This window comes from Fringilla coelebs, assembly GCF_963513975.1.
Source record: "Fringilla coelebs genome assembly, chromosome: 8".
Lineage (NCBI taxonomy): Eukaryota > Metazoa > Chordata > Aves > Passeriformes > Fringillidae > Fringilla > Fringilla coelebs.
Window position 1 is genome coordinate 7412391 of NC_140066.1, and position 13840 is coordinate 7426230.

General features: G+C 38.1%; 1 protein-coding gene across 2 annotated transcripts in view; it reads right to left on the reverse strand.

Moving 5' to 3' along the window:
- Nucleotides 1-312: 312 nt before the first annotated feature.
- Nucleotides 313-13840, reverse strand: part of CABCOCO1 (ciliary associated calcium binding coiled-coil 1) — a gene marked incomplete at its 5' end in the record, with an annotated part of 51098 nt that continues 37570 nt past the window's right edge. For both annotated transcript variants that reach the window (XM_084209942.1, XM_084209943.1), the window contains 3 exons: nucleotides 313-1142; nucleotides 3823-3963; nucleotides 4348-4407. In XM_084209942.1, the coding sequence (XP_084066068.1) occupies nucleotides 1101-1142; nucleotides 3823-3963; nucleotides 4348-4407 (243 nt within the window). In that variant the 3' untranslated portion in view covers nucleotides 313-1100. The remainder of the gene's footprint in view (nucleotides 1143-3822; nucleotides 3964-4347; nucleotides 4408-13840) is intronic.

Genomic DNA, 13840 nt, shown 5'->3' on the forward strand with positions numbered 1-13840 from the left:
CTTTTAGGAGAACTGCTACAAGCTGTTTTCTTCTTTGGACTGGCTGAGTCAGGCTTGCAAATTTTTTTCATTTACCACCACCAAAAAATGAGGATGAAATTAAACAAAACCTAAGTTTCTACTTAGTGGTAAATAAATATGAAAATGCAATGAATAAAATACTCTGTTTCTCATGTATTCCACTAAACATAACATCCAATCCAGCCTTTATGCTCCAAAGCATGACTTGTATTTCACATGCTTTCTAGGGCACAGAGTTCTGTGACACAACAAATACAGGCTGCAAGTTTGAAACATAGATGTTCAACTGGTTCTTCTGAGGTCATTTATTTGGTTGGATTCCTTTTGAGCATGAAACATTTCTATGATGTCTGACAAAATATGGAAACATTCTCAGATGAAAGGATACATGCATTCCAGAAAAGAATCCACTGAAATCTAAAGAAACTCTTCTTAGAATACTTAAGTGCAAACTCTTCAGTTACGCAATTTTAATATGTGGAAAGAAAGAAGTGTAAACTATAAAATTTTTTTAAAGCTTAGGAAGCAAATTAAAACAAAATAACATACATATTAATAATGAATAGCTACAGTGCAAGGTGTGTAATTACATGTTAATTAAATTCTCTCCTTATTATATCAACAGTGCCTCAAAATAATATTTTCCCTCTATGTATTTTCCTTGTGGCAACATAACCTGAAAAAAACCATAGGTGTAAAGCAGAAACTGTTAAGTATTTCACAACTGGGAGAATGAAACAGCAGCTTTTTTTTGTTTTTTAAAGTTAGAATTTAGAACTGTACTCGGAAATAAACTGAACTTCAACGTGTTTTAATTATGTGTCCTTCTGTTTATAATCTTCAACTTAAGTCTAAACTAAACAACAACGCTGGAAGAACACTGTAAAATTGAGAAACTGGGATGAAATACTTCCAGGTAAGTGTTAACAGAACCATTTTCCTCTCTACAAAAATAATTTGGTTCAGATAGTGAGCCAGCATCTGTATGTGCCATCCCCTACTGCACAATTCCTGCAAAACCCAGCATCACCTTTCTTATATGGTTGTTTAGGACTTTTCAATTTTTCTCTTCTCCAAGTCTAAGCTTCTTCCTGTAGTTGCAGCTTTTCATTTAAGTCTGCCTGTAAAGAAAATCAGAAGAAAGAAGAGGTTATGATGGAGCTATCTTATGCTGCAATTGTCTTTGTGGTTTTGACACAGTGTGGAGCAGCAAGGCAGACATCATCCTCCACATCTTCCTGTTTTGCAGACAGAACACTGTTCCCGCCTGTCCCTTCATGATAGCGCATTATCACATTGCTGTGCACAATTCCAATGGATGGCACGGCTGCTGTGAGCAGGAAGTGATCTGGGACAGCCATTCCTCACCTAACTTTGTCTTGGCAGATAGGCTAATTTTTCTCTATTCTCATACAGCCTTTACCAATAGACACCAAATCGGAAAAATTGCTTTGGGACCTGGTTGTTCCTACTGTTTGCCTTTACTGCAGATGTTTGTTCTCTAGTGTAACGTGTTTTATTGAAACAGTGCTGGAATTAAAAAGCATTACTGAAAATGAACAATAAACCGTATTTCTGTGATGCTGCTTGTCTGTCTTAATTACAAACACAATTATGAATATGCATCTCATTCTGGAAATCCAAACTGCTGTAGACATTGAGTGTTTAATTTGCAATGTAACATTTGTGGGGAAGGTACAGGAGTTGTGATGTATTCTAATGAAATCTTTGGCAGTGATAATGCATAGCAATCTCTGATTGTATAGCACTTGGAAATGTGGGATCACTGGAAAAAGGGCCACAAATACTGGTGTTTTATGGGTAATTTGTATATTTTTCAGTATGAACATTGATCACTGCAAAAATACAAGAGAAATGGAAAGAGTCCAATGACAGTATTTCTAAGAGTCAAAGTTTTGTTCAAACAACTGGGACAGGCTAACAGGTCTTTTAAAGACTCTACATAAACTGTTCCAAAACTCAGGAGTTACATTCTTAATGGAATTCAGGTAATTTTGATAAAGCAAATGGATTTGTACTACAAGTACTTGCAGTAACTTGACATTTTAGGAACTTTGTGGCTTGCCAGTCCTAGAAATCCCTATTAGTGCTATTCTGCAATATATCAATGGGTAACCACAGCTGAAATGTTTTCAAAGTTCTCAGTAGCTCAGATTAGAACTAAAAGGTTGGAATTTCTCTCTCAACTTTTAATCTTTGGAAATGGCCTTCACCATATTAAATTCAAGAATCAACAAATATGTCTTCACCCCTTTATGTGATGTGTATACTTGGTTGCTGGAACAGTGATCCTCTAGGCTAATAAACTCCCAGCCACTCCAGATGGCTTTTCTTCTCCAGTTTTTACACATCCCTGTCTCTGGTCCTACCTCCACTGAAAATCATCTGCCACCACACTTTGCTATGGCTGCTGCTGAGACCACTGAGTGTCAGCACTGTGATACCTGACTAAAAGTTATTTTCTAGACTCAATTAAAGCAACAGTTGCCTTGTTAATGCATATGCTGAGACATAACGCAGATTGTGAAACCATATTTCACACGTAACAAAAAACGGTATGAGTTTGATCATGAATCAGGTAAAAATCTAATTATAAGACTTCTTCAGAGGTCAAGAAATTGAGAAAACAGGTGAAAATGATACACTGGTGAAAGAATTAAAACCCGAGGGGAAATTATTTTCTTTGCATACAACCAGAGTTGCAAAAAAAAAAAAAAAAAAAAGAAAAAGAAAAAGACAAAAAGTAAGCATTTTTCTCATCCGTGCAGTCTTGTAAAGAAAAAAACTCTTAGCACTGATGTTAATGGCATGAAGGCCAAATGAAAACCAGGTATTTACTCTTTTCTATTGATAGGGACAGGAATGAGATAACACGGGCCAGAGATTCCCTCCCATTTCTAAAGACATGTTGAAATGGAACATGAACTCAAATAGGTTGATCTAATAATCTAATCTAGTCTAATTAATATAATAATTAATATAATAATTCTAATTCATATTCCCCACTGATGCATAGTTCAAATAAAGCCATTTACCGATACCACAGTATTTTCAGATAATATTAGGTATTTATTAAACTGCTGCTTAGTCAATAGTGTCTGATGTGCTGTATCCGAAGTTCAAAGTGCCTAATGCCACCTGGTTGTTGCCAGTAGGACCAAATTCCAGCAGCTCCTTGGTGCAAATCTATCCTAGCAAATCTGTTCTTTGGCTTTCAATCATTTCCTGTTAATTCTAGTGACAGTAGCTTCCTTCCCCCTCCATGAACCTCACAGAAAGAAATCATGGACCCCTCAGAGTCTGAAGACCACATACTGACAGCTGATCTGCTTCATTAAGGCAGCTCTTGTGAAGTCACACACCTACCAGATAAAGCCTAAAATTGGCGTGAGTCATTTCTTACACAAATTGAAGGATGTGTGACATAGATGCATCTAACAATTTATATTAAGCACACATTGCATATACTCCAGCACAGCAGCTGGTCCTGAACCCCTAAGAAGGAATTTTATCACTGACATCACTGAGAGCAGGATGTGGCCTGTGTTTTTGACACATAGTAAGGCTGAAGATATATGTTGTCATATTACTGAGTATTTTTTATCTTATCATATGTAAGCTGACTAAACTAGGAGTTATTTATAGAGCCTAATTCGCATTTTTACAGCATATGGATGTGCTTTTTGCCAGCTTTAGCACAAACACAGTTTATATTCATTAAGACTGAGCTAGCTAATTAACCATAGACAGAATTAGTGAATAGCTTTCTAGTAATAGTACCTCAAGGTTGCCAATAATTTCATTTGGGATTTCACAGACAGCAGACTTCTTATCTTCAGCAGTGACTCCAGCTACAGCATCCACCTCAGAAGACACTGCCTCTGGACAGGACTCTTGCAGGTAATCCCCCTGGTCAGGCCCCTAGCAGCAACCAGCCAGAGGAAACACTGAGTTAGAACATCCCCTGCCCTCTCTGAGACCCAGCAACACCTGCACAAAGAGAGGCAACAACACACAAAGCTGCTTTTGGGAAGAGTTGCCTTGACAGAGACCATCGTGGCTGTCTCACACTGCCCAGGCCAGGCAGAAATCCTCCCACAGGGCAAGAGCCCAGATGGGCTCACTCAAATAAATGTCCTCTGCTGACTCATTATTGCATTAAAAGTCTTTTCATTCAATCTTAGAAGAGAATGCATGCTATGTTCTAGAGAATAAATGCCATCAGTGACTGGGATCCAATGGAAATTCTTAGAAAAAACAGCTTAAACCCCGCCCCTCAATAAACTAAAAGGAACAAAACTGTACCTGAGATTCTGTCGCTGAAGCTGAGGGGGAAACTGGAGGTTGGTCAAGTTCCATCTCATTCTGGTAGTATTAAATAGGAAAAAAAAAAAAAAGAAGAAAGTAATTTATGTTTAATTATTGCTCAGAGGTTTCTTGCAGTTTTTTTAAATGGAAATGAAATGGCTGGCATGCAGCAAAAAACAATACCTTTTCTGTTACTATCCAGGTGCTCAGAACTGGAAAGCATTCTGAAAATGATTATAGATCAGCTTTAATTTCTAGTTGCATCTCAAAGGGCCCTCTTTATAATGCTTGGAGAAGAACAGATGATTTTCATAATTTCATAACACTACAGCTTCTTACTCATGTGGATAATTACGTTTAGAAAACACAGTGCTTAGGTAACATTCTGTCTTCCCACTGCAAATTTGTCACTTCTGAACGGGGACACTCTTGCAGTTTGGTGCAGAGGAGTATCAAAGGAGTCAGTTGGAGTGAAGTTGCAGTGACACTAAATCAAATAAGGCCCTAAGGAAACTATTTTAATATGTAACTATAATTTAAGAGTTGCTAATGATCCAAGTTTTGCTGCTTGTTCCTTTGCTGTGACCATGGGAACCTCACTGCAGAGAGGGGGACCATGGGACCTGCAGCTCCAGGAATGCTCTGACAAGGGCATGGCTTTTCTCAGCTGGAGCAGCTGGATGAAGCACCCAGTCCATGCTCGGGTTCTCAGGAGTGAGGCAGAAGGCAGCCCCGTGTCCTCTAAAGAACAAGGTTTTGTGTCCTACTTTAAAAAAATGGATGACAGAAAACATATGTGCCAAATAGGGCGAAAAAAGGCATTTGAGACCAAGCAAGGAGCAGGGTACAGCACTGAAATGGTGTGTCTGGGGCCTCTGCAGGGGAAGTGCCCATCGAGAATATGAGGCAGATGTTCCAGTTCTGAGTCAGCGATTACAAACAGGATTTTGCTTGGATGGTGTAAGTAAACGACATTAATTCACATCAGGGTAATTGCAATTCCCATAAATTAATTTCCTCATACTTCTGAAATTCTAGCTAGGTTGATATTTGGGTCATTTAGTTACTTGCTAGAGCTAACATGCTGAAAATATTAAAGCTTCCACATAGCTGCAGAAATTATAGCAACAACTGAAAATACAAAGTTAGACCTGGCCACTTCATTACAATAAAAATCTCTTTTGTAGTCCTAAAACCTTTTCAGAACTTCTGTTTGGACTCTGTCACTACCTCCAAGGTTCCCTGTTATGTGTGAGCTCAGTAAAGTAGGTAGATAGCATTAGCCCATGTTTGTAAGAACCTAACAGGCTGACAGAAAGATTTGCAGATTATAACTGAGGAGAAAAACAGAGTTATAGAAGCACTTTCTTTTATCACTTGTAATTTAAATTTTCAGCACTTTGTCAATGTCTACATACTCACAAAAGAAATAATCAGAAAGTTTGCATTTGGAATCAAAATGAAAAAACTGACTCAAATTATATTTCTTTCAAAAACAAAGACACTTTGTTTTCAAATTCTATTTTTTAAAAAATTAGAGTTTTTTTAATTTAGCAACTATCTCAATTTTCTTACCTTATATTTTCTTATTAAAAATATTAGCTGAAGTGGATGACAATTCAAAATTACTTTCTGCTTCCTTAAAATAATATTTTTTGCTTAGTAACCTATTCACTAAAAATATATTTTTAAATTTAGATTAAATTATCATTCAATTTATTTTCTCCAGTTCAAATTAAAAAAAAAAAGTCCAATTATGTAATAAAAATAGACCATGTTTTTAGAATCAATTCCAAACCAATCTAATACACTTTTTTTGCATGGGTAAGATTTTTCAGAGGTTCTGTTTTTCTGAATAATATTTTTACTTCACTGCGTCTTTTTACAGAGAGCCATTCTTTACTCATCTGTTCCATGTCTAATAATAACCCTTGGATCATTAAGAAATAACTAAATTACAGCAGAACTAGTCTCTTTAATGAGACATAATAGTCCCAACATTCAGCCAAAAGTTTTTTTTAAAGACTGTGAAACTTCAATGTAGAATATGAAGCTTTTTGTTTAGTAATAACAAGTTTATGAGCAGGACTACAGTTTACAGCCAAAATATAGTGACCTAAAAATGCCATTCTGCATTGCTCCTTTCTATACATTGTGTCCTTAACAAGTCCGGGGGAAAATTAGAACGAATGAATTGTGGTGAGAGCCCGAAGCCAACAAACGTATTTAAATGAATCCTTCTGATGCAATACTTTCCTTCAAAAAATACAATTAAGTCTTTGTGTTTCCTTTGAACAAAACCTCATGTTTAATAGCACCAATGGCTCTGTAGTAAAACCTATTTAAAAACAGAGAAGGAGACACAGTAAGTTTTATACAGTTACAGAGGCTTTAAAAGAATGTTGCTAGTTTCTGAAGACTGAGTAAATTTATGGTGAATTACTTCCACTGACCTACATTAAAAACTTCACTCTCCTTTTTTTAATTCCTGAAGATTTGTCATTATGTGAGCATTATTCACTATGACAAAGATGTATTACTCAAAGTGTCCTCTTGAATCAATATAACTATCGAAATGTGAGAAACAGTTTGGCAAGATGATAATGCCTTAAAAATTAATTGGCAATATTTTCCTGCACACTGCGGCCCAGCGGGTCCACGGGAATTCAAACATAAAGACATTGTGAGGCAGTTGCACAAATGTAGCTGGCATATCAGTGTCAGCTGCTCTGAAAGAGACTGAAGTGACAATTAGGTGCACTATCCTTACCAGTTCTGAGGTGAGGTGAGGTGCCAGGAGGCCGCTTGGCCGGGGAAGTCAGCACAGCTTGACATGGGACTGATGGGCGAGCACCACCTCCCCAGCCCAGTGGCAACAGCCCGGCTGAGAACTGCGGCTGGAGCTGACACTGCTCTCAGAGCACAGCCCTGCTCTGGAATTCTTACTGGTATGAGTCTGCATAAAGTCAGGTTTGTATAAAAAGCCCTATGTTGTTCTGTACATAAATTCATACACCTTTCTTGTTGTTGAGAGGTAGCAAATTGCCTTTTTACAAATGTAGGCAGAGAAAAGACAGTAAAATGGTACAGAGGAACATTTCTAAAACAGAATAATAACAGGAAAGAAGATCAGTAAAGCATTCTAATAAATGAGTTCCACAGATGTGGTAGTTATTATAGAATTAGCTTTGCATAACTTACCAATATACTATTGCATTTTCTCCCAGATGCTATCTGTTACTTAAATTAATTTTGCTTAAGTTACTATTATTGCAGATTTTATCCATGCTGTATTTTATTATTTAAAGTTTCTGTGGCATATAACAAGCCCTGGCTGATAGTATTACTTTTAATAATAGATATAAGAGGTTTCAGTATTATAGAAATGGCTGCTGGGAATATCTTAATAGTCATAGCACAGAACGTCTGCTCTCAAAATATTATGTAGATTAAAACTAGCTATTTACTTACATTCTAATTCAAGGCACTGGAAAGGTTTGCAGTATTAATGTATGTGGTATGATGGGGAACAATCTACTCCAGGAATAAATATCAGAGTTTGGGAATTAGCAAAGCTAAGGTCAAGGTCAGTTTGGCTTTACTAACATACTTACTGAAAATGAGAATTCAGCGTTTACGTTTACTTATTTCATAAATGAGAAAAAACACTGAGGGGGTGATGCATTTGCCTCTTTGATAGAAGACTTTTGTATCACAGAAATATTTTAAAACCACCTTCTCAGCTTGATATTACCTGAAATTCTGTACTCCTTTCTACAGTCTTAACATAAATTCTCTGCAGCTAAACTTACAAAACACAGGAAAATAATTATTTATAAGGATTGGAAAAAAGATCCCATGTTCAACATGGACCATTTCTAAAGCCTTGTAACATCTTTCTGAGCCTTTCAATGGATATAGGTTTGATTTATACAAAAGGTAGCTGAGCTTCAAAAAGGGAGTTCTTTGTGCATTATTCTCTGTATTCATATCACCTGTGCAGTTTTTACTTGTATGCCATGGGACCTTATCCTACCAGAGGCCTGCACAGATTTCTCTCATATATATGTGAGCTTTGCTATCAAACAAACTCTGTAATACAGGATTTACATTAGTTTGCTATTCATGCTAAGCATGGCAGGCCACACACCTACAAATGTGCTGAATTTCAGCTGCTGCAATAAAAGGCACTTACAAGAGGTGGTTTCTTGGATGCCTGTATTTCATGTGGTTGGATTTGAATGAATACTTAATGGACAGAGATGCACTGACTCAAACCAGCCTGCTTTTTTTAATCCCTCCCCTTTTACCTGCCGGCATATGCAAACACAACAAATCCACCCCACCTGCCTGCAGAGGCATCGCCCACGAGAGTTCCCACAGGAGCTTCCTGGGAGCTGCTGATAGCTCTACAAACACATCTGCCATCCTCTTAAGCAGCAATTGAATACATGAGGTCCAAAGGACCAAAGCACTCAAAAACCAAATCCAGATACCTGATCTCTGTGGTGTGACTGAGGTGGCAAGAGCTTCCTCCTGCACACCCTCGCTACACGCATTTGTATTAATATTAAAAGTAGAATTAAGATCAATGAGGGCCAAAAACTCTGCCTCTGAAGGATGCGCCCTGGTTGCTAATGATGCCTATGGAAATTCTGTGCACATGTTCCTGGGCAGGAGTTTTCAAACCACTATTCCTAAAAGAGACAGAAGTTCAGTCAAAGGTAAGCTTTATGCTCCTTTTCCTGCATTTCAAAATCCAAGTCAATATGTGGTAAAAGAGTTTTCCATGTTTCTGATCTGTGATGTGGATCGACTTTGCTGACAATATGTTAGTAAGGAATCTAGTCTAAAACAGCTATTTGAAGCAATTTGGTGCCTACATTGACAAAACAGGATCTCCTCCTCCCCCCAGGAAGCTGTAAATCAGTCAGTGACATCTGGCCTCAAGGACATCAGAGTCATCTGAAATGTGGTAATTTATATTAATGAACATCAATATTAATTTTTAAATAAAAAGAATTTGCTACTGCCATTATGTTTACATAAGAAATATTATTTATAGCTTGTGTTCCTCCTTTCCTACATTTTGTCCATAAATTACTGTAAGGAAACATAATGTCACAGTTATAAATATTTTTCCTCGGAGTTAAAGCTTTTACATATCCTCTTACTGTTTTCAGTAACTACATGAGGACAACCAGGATTTTCTTGCTACTCCAGGAGCTGCTGCCAATTTTAATGCTTGACTGAGTAGAAAAGGGTGCTTCTACAAAAACAACCAAAGCCTTCCTCTCTGGAGATATCTTAATGCAGAGTGCCCTTAATACCTAGATTCTATAAGAATCTATCTTAACATACCAGGAAAAAAACCCAACAATAAAACCCCCTGATTTTACTAGGCTGCAGTTGTCTTCTACTGCTTTCACCAAGCTTCCAATTATTCCTGCCAATTTGCAGATTACTTAGAAAGACAAAAAAAAAAGACATTAAAAAAAAAATCCCCAGTTGGCTTTAATGCTGAGGACACATCACTAAATGATTCACCTTGGAATGATCACTCTAAATTCACATTACATTTAGCACTGCTAAATCTCCTAGAGTTATGGGATTACAAGAGAATCTCAGCTTTCATTTTAAAATAAAGTTAGCTCTTATGGTTGCAGAGGAAAGATTGAAAACATGAATCTTGAAAGCTCAAAATCTAGACTGCAAGGAAAAAGAACCAAACAATTCTTTTTAAGCAATTCATTATTTTTTGGGATATGTCTCATCATTTTAAATACTCAAGGCTAACATAACCCTTCAAAAAATACATACAGATTCTCAGGAGGGGTGAACAACTTTGGTTCTTTTGTTCTTTAAAATGCAACTCGTGCATGTCTGGACTCTTCAAACTATCAACTGCCCCCTTTCCACTTCAAGGGGCTATGGAACAAGCCATGGAACAAGCCAAGAACAGCCAGCTCCTATATTGGCCATACAATCATAATCAACAGGGATCTAAAGTAATTTTAAAAAATAAACAAAAAAAAAAAAAACACCACAAGCACCTTTCTCACAGTAACCACCTATCTAGAGCTACAAATGTTTTTTAAAAATGAAGGCCCTTTTATTACTCATATGATCACATCTGAAAACCATACAAGTTCTGTTGAACCCAATGAATTACAGGCAGTGGCATCCACCTTTATCAGGTTGGATCTTTACACCTGTTGTGCATCTCTTCTACCACATTATTTTATCAGTAAAGAACCAATATGAATGCTGAAAACATTATGATAAAAATGTGAAACAAAACTTGGCCAGGTGCATCTTTGTACCTCCTTCTGGGACCAGGCTTCAAACATTTTACAAATACTTACTGCAATTCCATACTCTCAGAAAACCAATTTGCATGAGAGCATGTGCCTTTGGCAACAAAGTGGCCCATAAGAATGAAATTGCTTCGGGGGCTGGTATTCATCACACCTGCTTTAGGGGCTCTGTCAACCCCCTAAACCCCTGCCTGCAGGAAGTGCAAAGACAATTGCCTCTCCTGAGAGACAGTCAACGAAGATAAATCAAGAACCTGAAAACTCCTTAATGTACCTGCCCTGGACTGCAGCAAGCACAGCCTGCTCTCTGGCCTTTTCCCAAGTGGAACCTAGGAAAGCTGGCTTCCTCACTCAGGGTCCCTGGCTTTCCTGGGGCTGAGAAGTATGAAATATTCCCTATTTTATTCAAATGGTCACTGTAGGAACTTAGAGATGATTACCAGCATCACATGTTCCTGCTGCACCCCTGAGGGTCTAGGGGAAGAGTCAGACAGCTGTTGGCACTATCCTGGACTGTTTTTTCCAGGTGTTACATCCGAGATGCAGCAATATCTCACCAACTCCTACTGTTTCACAGGGCTTTAGGTTAGCTCTAAGACTTGCAAAAAAAGCCTGCTAATGTAGACATGGCTGTTTCCATCATGTGTGAATCTCCAGTGTGTCTCGTGCTCTGCACACACCAGTTCAGAGCCTCTGTGCCCCTGGAGCTGAACCCCACCAAACTTCTCTTAGTTCAGCAAGCACAGACTTCAGGCTTTACCTAAACAGAAAAGGCACCAAGATTGCAAAAAACAAGGAAAACTTAATCCCTCCACCTTTTAGAACAAAAGGGGCTTGAGAAGAGCCGGGGGCGCCTGCAGAGAAAGTCTGACAGCAGAAAAATAGCATTTTTGCTGTTGGTACAGTAAAGGGCAGTCACAGCCTGATGCTGGAAAGAGGTCCCACCTCCTGCCTTTGTCTGCCACTGCTCTTGGGACAGCCTTCCCTTCCTACCCACTTCCTCTGATATCAGCGTTTTCTCCACACAAGACTGGTCACGGACAAGCCCCTCACACAAGTGCCCTGTGCTCTGCAAGCTCTCTCAGCACCAAATGCCAGATGAACAAGCTCTCTCCAAACTCCTCTCAGTCATTAGGTGCATTAGATGCGGATAGGCTTGTCTGTATTGATTCACCCCCAGCTGATGCTACAGAAAATAGCTGCACTAACATTTAAAAGGTTCCTTTAAAAAAACCCCAAACCAACACAACCTAAGGAATATTGATCCAGAGCTAAAAGGGGGAAAAAACTGCTCACATAATTTAAAAAATACAATATAGATTTTTTTTTAAGGAAAAAATGCCACATTAGAAAACTGCAGAATATATGGCCACATAAAAATGGGGAGCTTGTGTTCTTTGTTATTAGACCTAAAACACAAGGTCTTTGCCTGAGTGTGTAAGTTTCTGTTAAAACAACAATTTGTCCTGTGGACTGTAAATTCAATTACTGTTTTTATTGGAATCACATTTTGCTTTGGAAACAATCATGCAGAAAAACAACCAGTAACTTAGACATCTTAAAAACATCTCAGAACAGGCATGGCTCTGCGAACAGATCAGTTATGGTAATTCTTCCACTGTGAACTGCAAGGTTTTTAAAATCCATTTCCATATTTTTAATTAACACCTAGTTTGGAAAAAAAAAAATCTTACTGTAGGTCATTTTAATCACAAATGGGAAAACAAATTTGTTTTATCAGAAAATGGATTCAACACTATTTTAGGAACTTATTTTTCATGGTTTTATCATAAAAATTAAGCCATTAGCATACATTTCCCAATGTGGGAATGCAGAAGCAAGCCAGCTCTCTGAAATTTCAGAGTTACAGTTTTCAGTCACCTCTTTATGTGAAACTAGTCTATTTTAACACCCTATTTTAACACCAGAATATTTGATCAGCACACACAAACCCTCCACATAAGTCTAAGGTATCGGTGCTTCTTTACAACTCCATTTCTATGGAATCTGAATCTGCAGAGTTATAACCATGGCCTGTTAGTCTAAAGAAACCCCCCCTTCCTTATGTGACACTTGGATTTCGTGCCCCAATGTAAAGAGGCTCTCTCATTACGTACGTGTTCATATATCTGTTTATGCTGCATCTCAGCGTGAGTGCCTGTGTTTGTTTTAACTCTCCCTCATAATCCTGTCATTCACGTCAGATAAAAACGCAGCTGTGGGTAGGGGCAGGGTTGGTCTGGTGAATGCAGGAGTTAAACAAAGCCTTGCCTCAGCACAGCTTGGCTAGGTGGGTGATTTGAAATCTAGTAAAGCTTCCCCTTGGTAAACTGCCAAAGCCAACCACACCTTGGATGATGTGAGGTTGTTTTTGAGAAGGTAACATCTCCTTGCAGATTATCTCCTCCCACTTCATCTTGGAAGGTTTCTGAGAACAGTCATTTCCATTTCTGTTGGGGCATGAAATGGTTTCTGCTGAAAAATAGCATAAATCTCATTCTGCTTTGACTTGTTAGGAAGCTCATGACAAATCACATAATCCAATGTGGATTTTTAGAATTTGTTTCAACAATGCATGGGAAGAAACAAACATTTCTACTGAATAATTTCTCTTCAATTAAAAAAAACTAAAAACAGTCTCGTAACTCCTTATCCCTTATAAACTTTGTTAACTACATCGTATAGAAAATTACCATACTCACAAGTAACAGAACCAACAAAAATCTAACATTTGCCCAAAGATTTCCACAATGATACAGAATTGAATCACAACTCAGAATACAGAGCGAACACTTCCAACTCCGGAGCGAAAATCATGAGCTAGCAATAGAATAAGTGAAGCTAAAGGGTACTGCATTGAGTTGTATACTGCAGCCTTTCCTCTCCTCCCCTTGTGCTTTGTCTCTCTGAGAAACTCTGTTCTACAAAAATAGGCAAAGAACACGTGATCACTAAGTTTGCACGGAGTTTGCCTGATGAGATAAAGACAATGTGTCAGCTTTTGATGGGAAAAAATGAAGCAATGATGCCAAAGGGTTTTATTTATTCCTTTCAGCAGCACCTTTTCCTTGGCAGCTTTCCTAAATAGCAATGTCATAAATACCTAGAGGGAGCAAGCACCCAATGGCAGCATCTTCTCTTGAGAATGCAGAGCCATACCCAGAAACACGACA